Source organism: Kogia breviceps, chromosome 1, assembly GCF_026419965.1.
Source record: "Kogia breviceps isolate mKogBre1 chromosome 1, mKogBre1 haplotype 1, whole genome shotgun sequence".
In the NCBI taxonomy this organism is placed as follows: domain Eukaryota; kingdom Metazoa; phylum Chordata; class Mammalia; order Artiodactyla; family Physeteridae; genus Kogia; species Kogia breviceps.
This window is the reverse complement of record NC_081310.1, coordinates 162529628-162550428: the sequence shown is the minus strand read 5'-3', so window position 1 is coordinate 162550428 and position 20801 is coordinate 162529628. Positions and strand designations below refer to the sequence as shown.

Here is a 20801-nt window from a genome sequence, read left to right as displayed (position 1 = left end):
GTGGCGCAGTGGTTGGGAGTCCGCCTGCCGATGCAGGGGACGCGGGTTCGTGCCCCGGTCCGGGAAGATCCCACATGCCGCGGAGCGGCTGGGCCCGTGAGCCATGGCCGCTGGGCCTGCGCGTCCGGAGCCTGTGCTCCACGAGGGGAGAGGCCACAGCAGTGAGAGGTCCGCATACCGCAAAAAAAAAAAAAAAAAAAAAAAAAAAAAAAAAAAAAAAGGCAAGTGACAGCTGGGTGGGTAGGAGGTGGGAGCACGTGACACAGGGGCCCTTTGCGAGGGTCAGAGCAGACCCCGTTCTCCCGTGTCCCTTCCACTGGGCACAAGGGAAGTGCGTGGATCTGACCATTAAGAAACCCCGACTCCAGGCCCAGCTCTGCCTTTACTTCCCTGCATCCCTCTCCTCCCTGGGCCTCAGTTTCTCCTCCGCACAAGCAGGAGCTCGAGCACCTTGATTCTGAAGTCCCTCCCAGTCCAGGCTGCCAAGACTCTTCTCCTTTCTCTCTGCTCTTCCTGTTCCTGTTCCTCTCCGGGGTGGGAGCGTGCACGCGTGCACATGTGTACACGTGCATGTGTGTGTGAGTGTGCAAGTGTGTGTGTAGCGGGCTCAGGGAAAGGGACAGAGGCCTGCAGAAGGTGGAGCTGGCAGTAAGGGGAAAAGGGGGGCCAGGACTTTATGTGCCAAGGGGGCTCAGAGCTTTCTCATTGGCCAGTGGCGCTTGGGGCTGTTTAATCATTAAAGGAAAGGAATGAAACCAGGAGCGCCTCAAAGTCCAGCCTGGTGGTGACTGATTGGCAGATGAGCATGGAGCTGGCAGCAATGGGGCCTGGAGCTTCGGGAAATGGGGCCAGCACTGCGACAGTTCCACGCTCAGCACTGGGTCCTGGAGTCAGCCTGCATGCCTACGACATCGCGGTCCTGGTCGTCTACTTTGTCTTCGTCATTGGCGTGGGGGTCTGGGTGAGTAGCCCGGAGGTTGGGGGTGGGCAGGGGAGGCAAAGGCAGGCTCTCCTCAGTGGCTGGTCATGGAGCTGGGGGCAGGGGTGGGCAGATGGGAGGCGTGTCCAGGGAGCACAGGGGCTGATGTAGAAGGACCTTAAGGGATCATCCTCTCCAACCCCTCCTTTCAGAGATGGGCAACTGAGGCCCAGAGAGGGCTGTGAGCTGCCAGAGCTCACACAGCGAGCCCCAATCTCCCGCCCGACTCCCTGTCCCTGTGCATCTGCTCCTGTGGCCCCATGCATCCCTGGCCTCCCTGCGTCCCATTCCTGCCCTCTTCCACACGCCAGCATCCTCAGCTATGCGAATGCTTGACTCCTGGACCCACCACACCTTCCACCAGATGGTCCCTTGGCAAGGAGCCGTGCTTTCTAAAGGAGCTGGGGTGCGTGTCTCACGGGAAGGGAGCCAGGCAGATCCCAACATGCTTCTGTTCTCCACTGCTCACCAGAGGCTCAGTGCCCTGGATGGGCGCCAGGCTTGGAGGTCGGGGAGCTCTGAGTTCAGATGTCAACTCCAACAGGTAGGGCCGCACAGCCCTGGGAACATACGGAGCCTTAGTTTCCTTATCTGGACAATGAGAGTATAAAGGTCTATGAGGTAAAGTGGCGCTGACCATTTAGGAGTGTGACACATTTAAGGATCTGGCACAGTGCCCAGCACACAGCCTGCAGCAATAAATGACCGCTGTTATCTCTGCAGCATTTGAGGGAAATGCCAGCACCTTTAGACTCCACTGTGAGGCAGAGAGTGATTTGAGCCCCAGGTGGTCACTTTTGAGGCTGTGGTAAGGTCAAGAACCATCTCTGGGCCTCAGTCTCCTCATCTGTAAAGTGGGATGAACTGTCCCTGCTTCCCAGGGTGTGTGAGGGACAGATGGGCAAACAGAGGCTCGCTGGCTCCCTGGAGGTGGACAGCCGCGAAAAGCAGAAACTCCCCTGTGACTTTGGACAAGTTGCTTCCCATTAGGGGACCTCCATTTCCTCACCTGTAATGTAAATTATTTCTGTTCATCCGTCCTCCCCAAAGACCAGAGGTGGCACAGGAAAGTCCAAGCAAAGGTTTGACAAGCAGCAAGCCCTGCACACCAGTCATGCCCTAGTGACTAATCTGTCACCTTCTCTTGGGGAAAGAGAAGCTTCTTTCAATTTCCCTCTCCCTTCCCCTCCTTCAGGTATTTCTCTTGTCTGCAGACCCAATCAGATGCCTGGCTTCAGCATCCAATAAGGGCGTTACGTTTATCTTCCCCAACCCGCTGCCCTGTACTCACCCCCTGCATCTGAGAGAAAGTTCTTTCATTCCCCACCCCCTTTCAGTCTTCAGAGTAATTCCTCAAACAGGTCACTACTGACCACCTCCCAGTGAAGGAGAGGGTTTGCTCTCCAGGGTCATGGGTGGACCTCAGTGGTGTGGTCTGACATCAGGCCGGAGCAGGAGACGCCCCCGAGAAGAGTCCTGCCTCTGTCTGGGGCCCGAGTGCTTTGCATCCTCCCAGCCTCCCGAGTGGGAGTCTGGCTGGGCGGAGGGGACAAGGCAGTCTCCCTGCCACGGTAGCCTGAGGATGAGACCTCAACTCATTTCCTGAAGCAACGTTTGGACCGGGATGGGGGAGCAGGATAGGACACAAGAGTGTACAATGGCAATAATCTGTGCACAAGAACAGCGCCATACATTCGTGAGGGCGTTTCTCACACACACACACACACACACACACACACACACACACACCCCATTAGCTCCTTTGTTCTTCACACCAGCCCTGGGCGATGAGCAGGGAGGCCCAGAGAGGGGAGCTGACGTCCCCAAAGCCACATAGCTTAAAGATGGCGAACGCTTCAGCCTCAGTTCCCACCCCCTGTGTCCCCACCGTGCCTGCCTCGAGGGGCAGGGAATCTGGGGCAGAGGGCAGAGCCTGGGGGAGGCTCGGGAAATCCTAACTCTTGCCATTTCCTTTCCAGTCGTCCATCCGTGCCAGCCGAGGGACCATTGGCGGCTACTTCCTGGCGGGAAGGTCCATAAGCTGGTGGCCAGTGAGTCGAGCTTCCTCCCGCCCCTCCCCCCTTCCCCCAGCTCCCGCCTCACCTACTCCTGCTTGGACCAAGGCTACAGCCCCCAAGGGGGTTCCTGGCTCTGGGCTCCTTCTCTCTGGTCCAGAGGCACCAGGCAACCTGAGAGAGCTTGCAAACCCACAGCTGGGACCTGCGTGCCCAGGTCGCCTCCTAAGTGTGGGTCCCAGGCCGGACGCTGGACCTACAGAGCCACTCAGAGTGTTCCCGTCCCAGAGGAGCTCAGGGTGGAGAGGGGCAGACAGACTCATAACCAACTCGATGGCTGCCGAGCTGGAGGGGAGCATGGGGCCTGTGGATGTCCGGGGGAGGCCTCTAACCTGCAGACAGTGGAAGTGGGATTAGGAAAGATTTTCTTGGGAAAGTGACACATAAATACTGAAGAGCAGTTAAATGAGGGAAATCCTAGAGGTAAAATCCCACCCATCACAGGAACTGATCTTTTGAATCCCAGTCCCTCCCATCAGGCCTCCCCACTTGTTCCTTCTGGTCCTCAAAGCTAACTTCCTCTTCCTGAAATAGGACGGAGGGAGGTGAGGCCTGCTTCCAAACTAACAGCGGAGCCCTCAGCCCCAGGGGCCACTGAAGCTGGGCTCAAGCCCAGGCACGCACACCTCACACGTGGCGTGTGAGCGCACACACACCCGCACCCGCACACCACCGGCCCTCTGCACGCCCCTGTCTTTGTTCTCGCCGCCCTCCCTGCCCACCGCTGGCCACAGACTCACCAAACAGCAGAGGAACCCAGGAAACCTGCAGGGTTCTCTGGAAGGTTCAGGTGTCTGGGACGGGGAGAGGTGAGGATCAAAGGAGCGTGTCAGAATGTCCAGGGATGCGTGTGGCTGTGGGCCTGGCAGCTCACAGGGACGGGGACAGGGTCACTGGTGCCGTCAGACACCCCTCATCAGAAGAATGAAAACCCCTCGGAGGCCTTTCTGATCATCTGATCCCCCCACCCTACCCCCAAATCACAGCCCTGGAAACGAGTCATTGGGAGGCACAGAATTGGGACAGGTCAGGTCTCCTCTGGTCCATCCAGGAGAACCAGTAGGGGGCCGGCCTGCACGTTCAGTCCTGCGGAGAGCAGAGCTCTGGGGTGTGAGGAAACCCGAGGCCTCCGAGCAGGAGGGGGTGCCCCAGAGATGGTGACGGAGCGGGACGTGGGCACGTGCACGTGGGAAAGAGGATGTGGTGGTGCCCTCCTCGGGGGGACGGGGCTGTGAGCTGAGCCGCCTGCACTGAGAGCAGCTTCAGCCCAAGGCCGGGGCAGAAGCAGCTGTGGCTGAGGGAATCTCAGAGCCACCGCCCCGCTGGAACGTGTGTGTCTGGTGTCTGTGATGATCGTCCAACAGCTTTGCACGCGTCCCTACTCAGCCAGTCCTGAGAGGTGCCTCTTTCCCCTCCCTGTGCCCCGAGAGGAGAAGGGGCAGCTGCATCCCCACCTCAGACGGGCCCGTGGGGTCCCCTGCCGACCTTGTTGGTGGCTCCTTGAGTGATGCACTGGGAGGCCTGGGCAGGGTCCTCGAGAGCAGCCTGGGGGGCCTCTTCTTCCACAGGAGGAGGCCCTGTGCTCTCTGCTGTGACTGAGTGATCCAGCCCAGCCTGCAGCAGCCCCAGGAACACCTAAGAGAGGGAGGGAGTGTGTGTGTGTGTGTGTGTGTATGCGTCGTGTGCGCGCGGGGGCGGAGGGGTGGCTCAAAGCCCTCAGCAACATCAGGCCGACTGTTATCTCTGTGCCTTTGCACTGTGCCTCGTCTTCTCTCAATGTCTCGGTGCTTTCCCTTCTTCTCACTTTCTACTGCCCAGCACCACCGTTTTATTAAGGTGACACAGGGTACAAGACTGGCTCTTCCCCTCCAGCTCCCAGTCCCTCACCCCTCCCAATGAAGGATCCCATCTCACAATAACAGACAACACTAATGAATGCTTACTAAGGCCTAGCACCCATCGAGCAGTGATGACTGGAGGCAGGTGGCCAGAGTCGAAATCCTCATTTCGACTGTCACTTATCAGTTCTGGAACTTGAGCAAGTTATTTGCCTGTGCCTCAGTTTCCCCAAGTAGAATGGGGATAATAGCAGAGCTTCCCTCATGGGGTTGTCGTGAGGAGTTGGTGAGTTAATATATTTAGAACAGAAGCAGACACTTGGCCATGCCGTTCAAGTACTGAGTGCTATGACTGTGGACGTCATCTATCTAACTGGCATCACCTCCTATTGCCTCAGAGTAGTTGGCTGCCTCCTGGAGAAAAATTAATTTGGGGGGCTGGCCTGGGCTGTGCTCAACCCCGCGGCTCCTCTCGTTGCTTGGCCCTGCCCTGGCACCTGCCGGAACCGGGTGGCAGAGGGCCTCCCCCATCCCTCTCGTGGGGGACTCCCCTTCTCCCTTCAGCTTCCTTCTCTCTGGAGGCCCTTAGATCCATGGTCCCAGAGCAGAGCTTTATCCTCCCTCCAAGGACCCTGCTTCCCATGGCTTCTCTTCTTTCCCACTTTGCCTCTCACTCACTGGGTGGCCTGGAGCCAGTGACTTCATCTCTCCTAACATTAACTCCTTCCTCTGGAAAGTGGAAAGATTAATACCCATCCCTCCAAATCTTTGTGGAGATTAAGTGTATTAGTGCCTATAAAATGCCTAGCACATTGCCTGGTATACAGTAAGTGCCTAATCAATATCAGTTCCATTCCTCTTCTCATTGCTGCCCCACTGCATCTCCGCCCTCTGATCTCACGTTTCCTGAGTTCAGGTTCTGCTCTCTCTCTGCCTCTTTCCCAGATCCTGAAGCTCATACTTTTGACTACAGATGGATTCAAATGGAAACTGACCTCTGACCCTTGGCCCCACTTGTGCCTTACAGATCGGAGCATCTCTGATGTCCAGCAATGTGGGCAGCGGTTTGTTCATCGGCCTGGCTGGGACAGGGGCCGCTGGAGGCCTTGCTGTGGGTGGCTTTGAGTGGAATGTAAGGAAGTTGGCCTGGAGGATTCTCATGGATAAAGGGGGTTTTAACCCACCCCACCCCACCCCACCCCCAGCCTTAGTGCTAAGAGGAACCTCAGAGGTGCTTGGGGAAGCTGCATGGTGAATTGAGAACCCATTTTACAGATGAGGAAACCAAAGGCTGGAGGACCTCATCAGAGGTCACACAGGACTGAGATCAGGCCTCTGGTCCCTTACCTCCCTGCCCAGGGCTCTCCTCTGCCCAGACCACCCCTCCATCTGCATCTAGAACATGGATCCCTTTTTCTCCCCACTCTCCCAGGCAACCTGGCTGCTTCTGGCCCTTGGCTGGATCTTTGTCCCCGTGTACATCGCAGCCGGTGTGGTCACAATGCCGCAGTACCTGAAGAAGCGATTCGGGGGCCAGAGGATCCAGGTGTATATGTCTGTCCTTTCTCTCATCCTCTACATCTTCACCAAGATTTCAGTGAGTACCTGCTCCCGTGTGGCCATCACGTCTCTCTGAAAATGCTTAGGAGAGGGCACAGCTTGTTGCTGGATGGATGGATGGTTGAATGCATGGAAGAGGAAGGAGAATAGAAAGGGAGGATAAATCCACACCCCTTCCTCACATGCTCCCCCTCTGCAGCAGGGTAATTAGAGATGAATGAGAAATGTTTGTTGAGTGAATGAGAGTCCCTCTAGCCAAAGAACTCGCAATCTAGAATTCATTCACTCACTTTCCATTAATTGATTCTTCATTCAGCCCCGAGCATTAATTGCCTAGAATGTTACCATTAGAAAGGACCTATTCTTCCTCTGTTGACCTCAACTCAGAAGAGAAACCCAGGTCAAACGATTTGCCCAGGTCTACACAGAGCACTAGCTCTGGGGCTGGAACTAACGCTTGGGTTCTGTGGCCCAGTTGAGGCCTCCTGAGGCTCTGTCATGTAGTAGCCTTGTCATGGGTCACAGAACACTCATGCAAAGGAACCAGCAAGTATGCCCTGAAGCGAACTGAATCATTCAGGTTTGGCAGGTCTAGGGCTGGAAAAATTACAGCCTCTTGTTCCATCAACACTTGTAAATAACCCTAAATCCGCTCAGGCAAAGGCTGCGACCCCAAGTCCTCCAATAAACCCAAACCTGTGGGTATCCAGGACCTGTGTCATCTGCACTGGGGCACCTGCCCGTCAGGTCAGCCACGGGCCCATCTGGCAGCTGAGCGGGCCGGTGCTCCTTCAGGGAGCAGTCAGGGACCCCCTAGGTTCCCACCCTCTCCCCCAGTGGCCTCTTCCCCCCACCGCCCGACCCCAGTTCCTGTCTCACTTCCTCTGTGTACCACTTCATCCCTTCCCCGCCAGCGCATGACCTTGGAAGTGCTGCCAGATCACATGGTTCTCAGGCTCAGAGTTGTCTGCGGTGCTCCTCTGCTTTAGTCTCCACGGCTCCTCAGTGTTTGTAGGCCAAGCCCATCCTCCTGAGCATGGCACGTAAGGCTCATCTTCAGCGCACCCTGAGGGCCGACAGCACCTGGTATTGCTGCGCAGGAAGGTGACATACCCCGGTGACCACACAGAGGGCCTTGGGTGACCTGGACTCCTGGGTCGCTGTCTCTGCAGACTGACATCTTCTCTGGAGCCCTCTTCATCCAGATGGCCTTGGGCTGGAACCTTTACCTCTCCACTGTGATCCTGCTGTTGGTGACGGCTGTCTATACCATCACAGGTAGGGCCGAGGGGAGGTCACGTCGGGTGCAGGCGCCAGGAGCAGAGGAAGGGACAGGTGGAGAGGGAAGCGCCGGATGGCAGGGACACAGAGGTCCAGGGAGGAACAGAGTGAAAACTGACCGGGAGAGTGAGAAGGAGAAACTGGAGGGAACAAAGAGGGAGGCAGATAGAGATGCAGAATCAGAGGAAAAGGCGGAAAGACTCAGCGCAACAGAGAAAAGGGGAGACAGGAAGGGCAGAAACAGGAGGAAACAGAGCCATCCCGAGAGAGCCAGGGAAGGAGATACAGAGGAAGACCGACAGCAGGGAATAGGGTGGAGGTCGAGGCACTGTCACCCGGGCTAGAGTCACCACGGGCTGCTCTGGACAAGAGCCACAAGCATGCCTTCTCCCGTCTCCTCCAGAGCCCATCACACAGGCCTGGGCTCCCGGGACACAGGCTCCGGCAGACTTACTCCTGGCTGCGATGGCCTGGAAAGATGGGGGGCTTTAAATGGGCATTGGGGTGGGGAGGGAGGCAGGCCTCCAGGTGGAGCTAACAGCACAGTAAAGGAAAAGACTTGGGATATTACCAAACAACAGCCAGAGGCCGTCGGGACAGAAAGAGAGGGACCTGAGGGCCTGTGACTGTACCAGCCTCTACCTTCTGGGCGGGCCCATGGAGCACGAGGGGCGGGGAAGGCAGCGGCCAGAGTCCATCCGCTGAGGACTCCGTGTGTCCTCTGGTCTCCCCAGTGTGGCCCAGCACAGGGCGGGCGCCCTGAGAGAAACCCCCTGCCCGTGCTGATGAGCCCAATCCTTGGTCCCCAGGGGGCCTCATGGCCGTGATCTACACAGACACTCTGCAGACGGTGATCATGGTGGGGGGAGCCCTGGTCCTCATGTTTCTGGGTAAGGAAGAGTCCAGAATATATCCCACCCTCCCCTGTAAACTCCTCTCTGATCTCTCTCTGGCTGTCACCATCACGGTCTGATCAGAACTTTGCAGAGCACAGAGCCATGTCCCCCCTCCAGGCCCAGGGCTCCCAAAGAGCAAGATTCTCTCTACTCCAAACCAGGGGCCTCGAGCCTGGGTGCCACCCCATCTCTCATTCCCAAGTCCCATACGAGTTCCAAGCTCAGGGGTCCCACACAGGACTGGGATCCAGGGAGCTGGGGCATGTGACAGACCCAGTGGGGCCTCAGGGCTGTTTCACTCGCAGTGGTGTCTCCCTGCAGGCTTTCAAGAGGTGGGCTGGTACCCAGGCCTGGAGCAGAGGTACAGGCAAGCCATCCCTAATGTCACAGTCCCCAACACCACCTGTCACCTCCCCCAGCCCGACGCCTTCCACATGCTCCGGGACCCTGTGAGCGGGGACATCCCTTGGCCAGGCCTCATTTTCGGGCTCACAGTGCTGGCCACGTGGTGCTGGTGCACCGACCAGGTGATGCCCTAACCAAGCCTGGCCCAGCCCACCACAAACTGGGGTGGCTCCTGCGGGCAGACTGGGCATGTGGATGCCCAGAGGGCTGGGACTGGGTCGGGAACAGGTATGGGGCACAGTCCCCACGCTGGGGCTCGCTGGAGCTGAGCGGAAGCCGAGCAGGCCCAACTGGCGCTCCTGCACTGCTGTCTTTTCAGGTCATTGTGCAGCGGTCTCTCTCCGCCAAGAGTCTGTCCCATGCCAAGGGGGGCTCCGTGCTGGGGGGCTACCTGAAGATACTTCCCATGTTCTTCATCGTCATGCCTGGCATGATCAGCCGGTCCCTGTACCCAGGTAAGAGCTAGTCTCCCTCCGGGCAAAGTTGGACCAGAGCAAGGGCCACACACTTTCTATTAAGAACACATAGTAAGGGCTTCCCTGGCGGCGCAGTGGTTAAGAATCCGCCTGCCAATGCAGGGGACACGGGTTCGAGCCCTGGTCCGGGAAGATCCCACGTGCCGCGGAGCAACTAAACCCGTGAGCCACAATTACTGAGCCCATGAGCCACAGCTACTGAGCCCGTGTGCCACAACTACTGAAGCCCACGCGCCTAGAGCCCGTGCTCCACAACAGGAGAAGCCACCACAATGAGAAGCTCGCGCGCCGCGACGAAGATTAGCCCCTGCTCACCCGCAGCGAAAAAGAAAGCCTGCGTGCGGCAACGAAGACCCAATGCAGCCCAAAAGAAATAAATTTATATTAAAAAAAATTAACACATAGTAAGTTCGTTAGGCTTTGTGGGCCAAACATGCAGTGTGTATATCAGTAGAGGAAATTTGTATCTGAATGTCATTTTAACATCCTGCTTTCTCTCTATGAGGGAAAGACCCATTGAGGCATTCATAGTGTCTTGCAAGGACATTTGCCTTTTATTAAGATGTAAGGCCTAAAAACCCAAAGGAGGGGCTTCCCTGGTGGCGCAGTGGTTGAGAGTCCGCCTGCCGATGCAGGAGACACGGGTTCGTGCCCTGGTCCGGGAAGATCCCACATGCCGCGGAGCAACTAAGCCCGTGAGCCATGGCCGCTGAGCCTGTGCGTCCGGAGCCTGTGCTCCGCAACGGGAGAGGCCACAACAGTGAGAGGCCCGCATACCGCAAAAAAAAAAAAAAAAAAAAAAAAAACCCAAAGGAGTCTATCAGGTTTGTGCAGGGTAGTATGTGGTTGAGAAGTCTACCAGACACTCCTAAATCACAGGACCCAACATCCACCCGCCCTTTGACCCTCTAGCCACTGACTCAACCAGTCACCAGTGAACCCTTTCCCTACGGGGTCAGAAAGCAGGTATTGGGCCAGCCAGAGAAGGCACGGGATGATTTAGCTCTGACTGCCATCACTTCTTCTGCAGATGAAGTGGGCTGCGTGGACCCTGACGTCTGCCAAAGGATCTGCGGGGCCCGCGTGGGATGTTCCAACATTGCCTACCCCAAGCTGGTCATGGCTCTCATGCCCGTGGGTAAGTCCCATCCCCCCACACCACGCTGCACACCAGCTTTCCAGCCTCATCCAACTCCCACTGCCCAAGAGGGATTGCATTAGGATGGTCATGGATGGGAAGAGAAAATGAAAACATTCACCTCCGTGCCCCCGTTCCTAATACACACACACACACACACACACACACACACACACACACACACACACACTTTTCACAAGCATCTGTAGGGTACTACTCTGTGCCCTGGTTCTGGGCATGCAGAGATCACAGGCTGGCCCCTGCTCTCGGGCTCAGTGCAGTCTGCAGGGTACCCAGGCAGAAGGTACAATACAATGTGACCAGTGTGGGGACACGGTGGGGCTGAGGGAGCCCTAAGGAGGCACCTGACCCACTTTGGAGGAACGTGGAGGAAGGTTTCCCAGAGGAGAGGCAATGGACCTGAGCGCTGGGGAACATCTTAGGCACAGAGGTGGAGGGCCATGGGAAATGCCGTTCCGGGGATGAGGGCCCGCATGTGCAAAGGCCCAGGGATGAGAGAGTGTGAAATCTGAACTGAAAGTCGCCAGTGTGGGCTCAGATGCAGCAGGAATGAAGACCGCCTTTGTGGGGAGGACTTGGTGGCCATGCCCCACGGTGCAGCGTGACCTTTATTCCGAGGGCAGCGGAGGGTCACCGTGGGCTTCAGGCCAGCGTGCGTGATTGGATGTGTGTTTTAGAAGGATCACTCTGCACGGAGGGTTCAGCTCAGGGGGAGGCAGGGAGATAGATCCTCAGGGATTTTCAGTGGTCAAGGCAGTCGTGGTGGCTTGGACCAGGTCAGTGTCTTTAGGGATGGACAGAAAGGGTTTAGATGATATTTGTGAGATAGAATTGACAGGACTTGATGACTGATTGTATTTGAGGGACAAGGAAGACAGAGGGATCCAAACAGAGCTTTGCAGGTCTTGAGTTTACAATGATAGTGAGACTGGGGACATAGAAAGAAAGGCAGGTTTATGGAGGGAAGTTGAGTTATTCCCTCCCTCCAGTAGAACAAGAAATGAATCCAAGAAATAGTGGAGATGGGGGTGGAGGCCCAGCTATGCCAGAGCAGCCACAGAGGAACTGGCTGAGGCAGGTGGGGTGGAAGGAAGGCAGAGGAAGGTGTCCAGAATAACCTGGAGGGGTCTTGTTAGAGACCAGAAACATATCATTAACCAAAGGAAGAAGCAGGGGCCCCAGACGAAGATGCTAGCCTAGATTTGGGACACTTTGTGTCATCCGGGGAGGCATGCAGGAGGTGGTTAAATATTTGGACTGAGGGGAAAGAGGACTGAGGTGGGGCTGGCCAGGGAGTCGTGTTTCTAGATGCTTCCTCATCAGAATCATAGAGACTTGAGATATCAGTGGGCCCCACTCTCCCTTGTTACAGGTTGAAAACAGGCCCAGAAAGGGTCAGAACTAGTCCAAAGATCACACAGCTAGTTCCTTGCAGAACCAGGAATCAAACCCATGGCTTCTGCCTGTGGAAAACAGTATGGAGGTTTCTCAAAAAACTAAAAGTATAACTACCATAAGACCCAGCAATGCCACTCCTGTGAGTATATATCCCCCAAAACCCCAAAATACTAATTCAAAAAGATACACGCACCCCAATGTTTATAGCAGCACTATTTATAATTGCCAAGATATGGAAGTAACCTAAGTGTCCATCAGCAGATGAATGAATAAAGATGGTGTATATATACACAATGGAATATAACTCAGACATAAAAAAAGAATGAAATTTTGCTATTTGCAGCAATGTGGATGGACTTGGAGGGCATTATGTTAAATGAAATAAGTCAGATAGAGAAAGACAAGTACTGCGTAATATCACTTATATGTTGACGCTAAAAAACCCCAAAAACTAGTGAATATAACAAAAAAAGAAGCAGACTCAGTTATAGGGAAGGAACTAGTGATTCCTGGAGCGGGAGGACATTGGGGTGGGGGACTGAGAGGCACAAATTGTTGGGTGTAAGATAGGCTCAAAGATTTACTGTACAAAATGGGGAATGTGGCCAACGTGTTGTAGTAACTGAAAATGGAAAGTAACCTTTAAAATTTGTATTAAAAATTAAAATAAATAAATAATTAATTAAAATAAAACCTTCAAAAAGTTCCAGGGCTTCTGCCTCCCAAGCTGGAGCTTTAGCCTGGTATCATAGCGTCAATGAAAAAGGTACAAAACGCTGAAAAAAACCACTCAATAATTAACAGTCACCCTCCTCCCTACCAGGGCCCACTAACCAAGTGTCTACAAGGTTTAAAACCCAGACCGAGCTGTCCAGTCTGCAGAGGACCTTAAAGATCAGCTAGTCTCACATCCCTTAATAGTGCAGATGAGGAAACTGAGGCTCAGGGAGGACAGATGACTCGGCCCAGGCCACAGGGGGCGGCAGAGGTAGAGTGTGGCCAGAACCCGGCCTCTAGTGCTATGGGTCTCCAGGATTCCTGGTTGGGCACCTCATTCAACACCGTCCCCATCCCTTCCCCTCCCCTAAACTCCTGATTCTGCTGGATGCTGGCAGCCTCCATGGTTGCTGGCCGAGCTGGCCTTAACGGGCCAGCTGTCCAGAGAGACCTCTTCTCTCCCCAGGTCTGCGGGGCCTGATGATCGCAGTGATCATGGCCGCCCTCATGAGCTCACTCACCTCCATCTTCAACAGCAGCAGTACCCTGTTTGCCATTGACGTGTGGCAGCGCTTCCGCAGACAGGCAACAGAGCAGGAGCTGATGGTGGTGGGCAGGTACGCTGGCCCATCCTTCCGGAGCACCCCCTCCCTGTAGGCAAAACCCCTCTCCCCTCTCCTCCCCGCCCTGGGTTACCCCAAGGAGATGCGGCTGGGTCTGGGCCCTGCACTGGCAGTCAGAGCCCCTGGTTCCTAGCGCCAACTTTCTACATGACCTCAGGTGAGTTCCTCCCCAGCTCTGGACCACTCCCCTCCCTCCAGAATAAGGAAAAAAAATCTCTTCCCTGCCTGTTCAACTTTATCTTGGAACTGATCAAGAGGGTAAATGAGAGAAGCTGACAAAGCACTGAATCAGTGAAAGATGAACTGTATAGATGGAAAGAAGTTAGCAAGCAGCTCGCCCCCAGTGTCTTCCAGACCAGCTCTGGATGTCATCCCAGGATAACAGAAAGACTATTTACTCCCTCAGTCTCACCGCGAGCATGCATCCTGCATCATACCTTTGTGCTGGTGACACAGGGGCGACTTATATGGTCCTGCCCTGAAGGTGCACACAGTTTAATGAGAAAAGCAGAAACATGTAATGCAGTGAGGGACCCACATCGATGGAGGTGTTCATAGGAAGCTTGTCTCCAAAGGATGCAGGGCTTTGAACACTCAGCGGAAAATTTTGAACTTTATCTCATAGGTATTCATTTTATGCCTTTCAAAACATAACTTGGTGGCTATTTTTTCTTTTTCTCCCTGGGTTGGGCATTTATACTTTACACAAAGTTAAGAGGCCCTTTCTGAAATCTTTGCTTCATAATTTAAGGCTCTACAACTCAGGTTTCTGGACTGACGTGTTCATTCTCTACTTGAGTTTAGATAACTTGCTCTTTTCCATCTCCCTGCCTTTGCATTCACTGTTCCTTCCGTCACGATGCCTTCTGTCCACGGCTGCCATGGATCCCTACGGCCCGCTCATCTGTGCATTCCAGCCCCACGCACAGGGACTGACCATCAAAGGATCTGAGCGCAGGACAGATTGTACAAAGGGGTGGGGGATAAGAGGGGTGTGAATGGCCGGAAGCTCCTGCCGTTTGGCTGCTGCTCTAGTGTGGCCTGAGAGAGAGAAAATGGCAGGGAAAGGAGAGACGAGGACAGGTGTGCAGAATCCTTTTATCTCTTTGCTCACCTGCCAAGTCTTACTGCCCCTGATTTCATCAGTCAGTGAGGTTTGGACACCATCTCCTGGCAATATGCATCATTGCACCCAACACACCCAAGAAAAGTTTTTCAACCAGAGGCCATTTACTCAGGTGGGTGGTGAAGGGGAAAGGAATGGATTTCTTCCTGAAAGCAGATGCTCTACACACCTTCAAAGGGATCTAATTTAAAAATTTGGGTTTTTTTTTTTTTTTTTTTTTTTTTTTTTTTCCAGTACGCGGGCCTCTCACTGTTGTGTGGCTCACGGGCCCAGCCACTCCAGGGCATGTGGGATCTTCCCGGACAGGGGCACGAACCTGCGTCCCCTGCATCGGCAGGTGGACTCTCAACCACTGCGCCACCAGGGAAGCCCATTGGGGGGTTTTTGGATTCTCTAATTCTGATATTCTGGGATTTTAAGAGTCTAACTTTCTGGAATCTTTACATTTGTGCTCCTGTCTTCTCTGATATAGCGACCATGCATTCCCCTCCTTTCTCCCTTCCTGGTTCCCGTACATCACCTTCACCTGCCCCCCATGCCATGCCGCGCTGAGCGCTCTTCACAGTGCCCTGTTCTCTCCTGGCAGAGTGTTTGTGGTGTTCCTGGTCGTCATCAGCATCCTCTGGGTCCCCGTCATCCAAAGCTCCAACAGCGGGCAGCTCTTCGACTACATCCAGTCTGTCACCAGCTACCTGGCCCCGCCCATCACTGCCCTCTTCCTGCTGGCCATCTTCTGCAAGAGGGTCACAGAGCCTGTGAGTGCAGCAGTGCACCTGTCTCTCCCAGAACACCAGAGGGTCAGGAGAGCTAGTCTGTCCATAACCTGGACTGCCCCCTCCAGGCTTCCGTCTCCCCAGCCATAGCATCGGGTCTAGATTTACTCATTCACTCAGCAAACATTAATCATTCCCACTATGGAGGCTCCAGGGATGCAATGGTTTACACAGTTCACACAGGTCTGCCATCACTGGGCCAGTGGGAGGAAAGAGGTCTCGATATGCAATAATAGCAGAGTATGATAGCTGCCATGAGAGCAAAGAGCAGGAACACCTAACCTACGGGACGCCTGGGAGGGGGTCACAAAGTGACTTCTGAGCTGAGATCTGAAGGATTGATTAATGGGTGAGGAAAGAGTCTTCCAGACATGAGGAACGGGTGTGTGTAAAAGCCCAAGCAGGCGGGAAGCTCTCTAACACGCTAGGGTTCTACATGTTGGCAAAATAACAGCAAAGAGGATGATGAAACAAAGGGTGAGCTTACAGGGGTGCCTGCATATGTGCTGTTCATGAAACTGCACTGAAATCTAACAGACCCTGGGAGGTACCAGGAGGGTAACCTTGGTCACTCCGCAGGATGGCCTAGAAAAGACAGGCCCGAATTGCTGGCTGTACCTTGGGGAGGTAAGGAGCATCGTGGACATGACGGCACAGGGGCCACGTGAGAGCCCAGGGCCATCATAAGGGAGACCGTAGAAACCCCTCCCCCACTGGAGTAGTTAAGCCAGGCGTCTGCTGGGTCTACTGTTTGCAGAGCTCGAGTCCCCCTGCTGATAACTAGAGTGCATGCCGGGACTCGGTTGAATTCATTCCAGAATTTTTGAAAATATAAGCCTTCTGACCCTTATACATGGGGAACAGGTATAGGTTAGGGTCCAACAGTGCTACAGAGGAGATATAGGAGGTGCCAGAGCTTTTCTTTAAGAATAAAAAAGGAAGAGTTCTAATTCTGATTTCTGATTTATCGTAACAGAAAGCTGGGGAGGAAGATCCTGGCTTTCCCTGCTGATTACAAAAGCAAATTCCATTCTAGTTGAATATTAAGCACCTACCCTTAGTACTTATTAATTTGCTTATCATTGCACGTGAGTGAGGTCGAGTCACTGCTTCAGTCATTGTTCTGCAGTGGAGCCTAGTCTGACTCTGGAACCCAGGCCTTTTCCAAGAAACTGCTCTGCCTGCCTTTAGGTTAAGACAAAGCCTCAGCATTCATGGGGGAACTTACTCAGGCAGACTTGCAAACACGGTGACAAACCAAACCCTGGCTTTTAGCTTCCTCGGGTTTCCCCGCTGGATCCCACCCCTGGACTGTCCTCTCTCCGCAGGGAGCCTTTTGGGGCCTCATATTTGGCCTGGGGGTGGGGCTTCTGCGCATGATCCTGGAGTTCTCGTACCCCGCCCCAGCCTGTGGGGAGGCAGACCCGAGGCCGGCCGTGCTGAGAGACTTCCACTACCTCTACTTTGCACTCCTCCTCTGTGGGCTCACGGCCATCGTCATCGTTACTGTCAGCCTCTGCACAACCCCCATCCCGGAGGAAAAGGCAAGTGGAGTGTTCAGAACGAGGCCCCCCCAAGTGTTCCCCTACCCGCAGTGCCTGGAATTCCACCATCGACTTTCACTCCACTGAGTTATGATCACAGATGGCTGGGGACGGTGAGCTCCTTGGGCTGTTAATTCCCAGGTGAAAAGTAATTCATTCAATTGGAAAATTACTCAGCGGGCACCTACTCTGTGCCAGGCACTGAACTGGGCTTACAAAGATGAATGGTCCCTGCCAGCAACTGCCCATGGGAGCAGGGATGGGGAGGGGGAGGAGGAAGACCCCAACACCAACAGTTACTCTCCCAAGAGAAAGTGCAGAAGGACCAAGCTCAAAGGGAGCGGCCGAGGGCGGAAGGAGAGGTAGTCACCCCTGGGAGGAAGGGGAGGGTTCCCGACAACGTCACTTGAGTTGGACCTTGAAGAAACAGTCTAGCAGAGTAAGAGCTCGATTTGAAGCCCTCACCGCTCCCATGCTGATGGATTTACCAGTCCTCAGACACCGATGCTCAGTCTTTTTGTTTTGTTTTGTGTTTTGTGGTAACGTGGGTCTCTCACTGTTGTGGCCTCTCCCGTTGCGGAGCACAGGCTCCGGACGCGCAGGCTCAGCGGCCATGGCTCACGGGCCCAGCCGCTCCGCGGCATGTGGGATCTTCCCGGACCGGGGCACGAACCCGCGTCTCCTGCATCGGCAGGCGGACTCTCAACCACTGCGCCACCAGGGAAGCCCTGATGCTCAGTCTTTTGAAAGCTTTTTTCTTTAGAGCAGAAGGGTATTAGTTTGCTCCGGCTGCCAAACAAAGTACAACAGGGTGAGTGGCTTAAATGACAGGATTTTATTTCCTTGCAGGTCTGGAGGCCAGAAGTCAAGGGGTTGGTCAGGTTGCTTCCTCTGAGGCCTCTCTCCTTGGCTCACAGATGGCCATCTTCTCTCTGTCTTCACGTGGTCTTTCCCCTGTGCCTGTCTGTGTCCAAATCTCCTCTTCTAAGGGCACCAGTCATATTGGTGTCCTTAGGGCCCCCTCATCAGACCTCTTTTAACCTTAATCACCTCTTTAAAGACCCTCTCTCCGAATACAGTTACACTCTGAAGTGGGGTGGGGTAAGACTTCAACATAGGAATTTGGGGGGAACCGTATTCATCCCGTAAGAGAACCCATGCCAGAAGTTGGTCCTTGAAACACTGGGTGGAAATAATTAATAACACTCCTTACCTTTAGCGTTCGCAAAATGACCTATACCCTTAGGGTCATGAATTCCTACAAACAAGCAGCGTATTCACAGGTGAGCCAAGAGACTGATTTCCCTAGGGGCTCACTCCTGAAATGATCTCCCCCCACCGCTTGATCCTTCAGCATCCCCATTATCTGCTGTCTCATTCCCTCACTGAAATCCTTCCCAGTTAAAAATCCCCTCCCTGGCTCCTGTTCTCCTCCAGGTACAATTGTCTCCCTCTCTGACCCTCAACAGCAAACTTTGTGAAGAGTGGAGTCCATCGCCAGCCTCCACTTCCCTCTCACCTACTCCTCAATCCACTGAGTCGGCCTGGGGTCCCAGTGCACTCAGGCATCGCTCACTCCAACGCCCCCAACAACCTTGCTACTGGTCACTTCTCCATCTTCATCTTAAGTGCATTTTGAAGAGAACCACACACCACTGCCCACATCCTGCATCTTGGAGACCTCTCTTCTGCTCACTGTATGTTTTTCCACCCTTCTGGCTGCTCCTCTGTCATCTTCATGGGATTTTCTTCCTGCCCCTTAAATATCATTGTTCCCTAGGGATCCGTGGGCGTCTCCACTCTGAGGTCCTACAGGCTCTTCAAGCTCCTGCTATGTGTGTGTGTGTGTGTGTGTGTGTGTGTGTGTGTGTGTGTGTGTGTGAATGACCACTCCCCCGCCCCCAGGCTTTCTCTCTCTCTCTCTCTCACTCCCGCCGTCACCAAGCCCAGTCCTCCTCCTGCTGGCTCGAGCTCCATGAGGGGCATCTGAAGGTCCAGGGCAGCCCTGAGAACCATGGCGGCTGCTTCCAGTCAGTCACCACTGCCTGCAGATCTCACTCCTCAGCCTTGGGACTGCCCCCCCACCCCCACTGCCCCGTGACCTCAAATGCTCATTTTTTCTGGTTTCACTTTTGCAACTGTCTCCAGGCTGGATCTCATCAGTTCACTCTGAGAGATCTTCCTAAAGCCCAGAACTTAGCCTCTTCCCTCTGCTTCCCGCGTGTGGTGACTCTCCAGTACCTACCAGTTTCACGTAGTCTCAGCTCCTCAGCCCGACCTCGGGAGCTGCTGCTGTGGGCCTCCTGCCTCCCTGTGTCCGGCCTTGCTTCTCCCTGCCCGTGAGCTGCGGGAGGTCAGGGGCCCAGCCTGACTCGCCGTGTTTTCGGCCCCCGGCACGAGCCCTGTATGGAACAGGTGCAGGGAGTTCAGATTTTCCAAGGACGGGGCAGTCAGGCCTCAGAGGCAGGCCTCGTCCTACAGCCCTGTGCTCCTTCCTTGTTCTCCTCGCTGCTCTGCCGTCCTCCCGGGAAGGGGAGTCCTCTCTTTCTACAGCCCCACTTCCTTCCGAAGGTCCCTGAGCCGAGGCTGTTTGCTCTCCTCCAGCTCGCTCGCCTGACGTGGTGGACACGGCACTGTCCTCACTCTGAGCTCAAGAGGGAGGCGCGGGAGAGCACAACAGGGGCAGCGGACGTACCATCTAGGGAGGGTCCTACAGGGGCCGGAGGGACAGAGAAGCCCAGGCACGGCCAGGAACAGCCTGCAGGTAGGCTGAGGGCACATGGGGGGAGCAAGCAGTGGGGACGGACACCAGGTCATGGGTCCCGAAGACCCCATCTGGGGGGTCACTGGGGATGGGGTCTCTAAGGGAGTCCCCAAAATATCACCCCTCCTCCCTTCCCAAATGGCTATTAAGCGAGTAAGGCAGATGAGAGCTGAAATATTGCCCGCATTGCCGATAAAGCATAGTGCAAGGATTCGGTTTATATCACTGTGAAGTGCGCTTCCTCATGTTGAGACGTTCGGTTCTCAGGCGGGGCGTGCGCTCTGAACTGGGTTGAACTGTGTTCGTTTATCCTCGCCCCTTAACACCCCTGTCCCTGCAACACGGGGATGTTTCCGCTAGATGACGGTTTGGGGGTTCAGCGTGGCGCCCCAGCCCAGCGCCCAGCCCGCACCTTGCACCCGGGCTAAGCTGACTGTTCCCCCTGCCTCTGCACCCTTCCGTGTGCCTCATTCCCTCCTTGGGTTTCTCACCATCTCCGTCCCGGCCCTGCGCTCTCATCCTCTCCTTTCTCCAAGCTCACCCTGCCGCTCCCCTGCCTTCCTCCCCTCTGACTTCTGTCCCTCAGCCCCACGCAGGTCCTGGGGACAGCTGCTCTGGGGCTGGCTGTGCGGGCTCTCGCGGGCCCCGGAGCAAGCGCTGAGCCCCGCGGAGAAGGCCGCGCTGGAGCAGAAACTGACCAGCATCGAGGAGGAGCCGCTCTGGAGAAGCGTCTGCAACATCAACGCCGTCCTCCTGCTGGCCGTCAACATCTTCCTCTGGGGCTATTTTGCGTGACTCTGCAGGCCGGGTATCAGCCAAGGCAGGTTAAACACAGCCAGGCCTGGCCGGCCGGAGACAGGCTCCCTTCCCACCTCGCTGTCCACACTGAGCCCCCAGAGGCTGAGACTGCAGGAGCCCCTGAAGAGCACCCCATCCAGCCAGTACACTGACGGGCGGAGCCAGGAGGCCCAGAGAGGGCCCTGGGTCTGCTCAGGCCACACAGTAGGCCTCGCATCAGGCCACCTGACTCCAACTCTTCTCCACTACAGTACCTTTCACTCCTACCTCAAAAACACTATTTCTGCCCTCTGGTGAGTCTGTCCAGGAGCTTTTACTCTCCATGTGTCATGAGGTGCAAAAAGTGAAAGATACAAGAAAAAGAGTGGCAAGAAAGTTGCAAAAATCCT

At 55.1% G+C, this 20801-nt stretch overlaps 1 protein-coding gene across 2 annotated transcripts; it reads left to right on the top strand.

The window, feature by feature from the left end:
• The first annotated feature begins 799 nt into the window (after positions 1-799).
• Positions 800-20409, top strand: SLC5A9 (solute carrier family 5 member 9). Of its 2 annotated transcripts, XM_059060170.1 has the most exons (15): positions 800-961; positions 2959-3030; positions 5920-6024; positions 6168-6230; positions 6325-6489; positions 7625-7730; positions 8543-8623; positions 8951-9156; positions 9354-9489; positions 10541-10648; positions 13251-13401; positions 15120-15288; positions 16635-16850; positions 19455-19614; positions 20201-20409. In XM_059060170.1, the coding sequence occupies exons 1-15, from the start codon at positions 800-802 to the stop codon at positions 20407-20409; spliced, it is 2109 nt and encodes a 702-aa protein (XP_058916153.1). The 2 variants fall into 2 exon arrangements, with proteins under 2 accessions (XP_058916153.1, XP_058916162.1); XM_059060179.1 differs by lacking the exon at positions 6168-6230.
• Positions 20410-20801: the final 392 nt, after the last annotated feature.

What these genes read in the sequence shown, in the direction of transcription:
- SLC5A9 (XM_059060170.1), top strand. Translation starts at nt 800, where the DNA reads ATGAGCATGGAGCTGGCAGCAATGGGGCCTGGAGCTTCGGGAAATGGG. An exon ending in TGGGTGGCTTTGAGTGGAAT is followed by an intron (nt 6,025 to 6,167) that starts GTAAGGAAGTTG and finishes CCCATTTTACAG; the next exon opens with ATGAGGAAACCAAAGGCTGG. An exon ending in ACATCTTCACCAAGATTTCA is followed by an intron (nt 6,490 to 7,624) that starts GTGAGTACCTGC and finishes CTGTCTCTGCAG; the next exon opens with ACTGACATCTTCTCTGGAGC.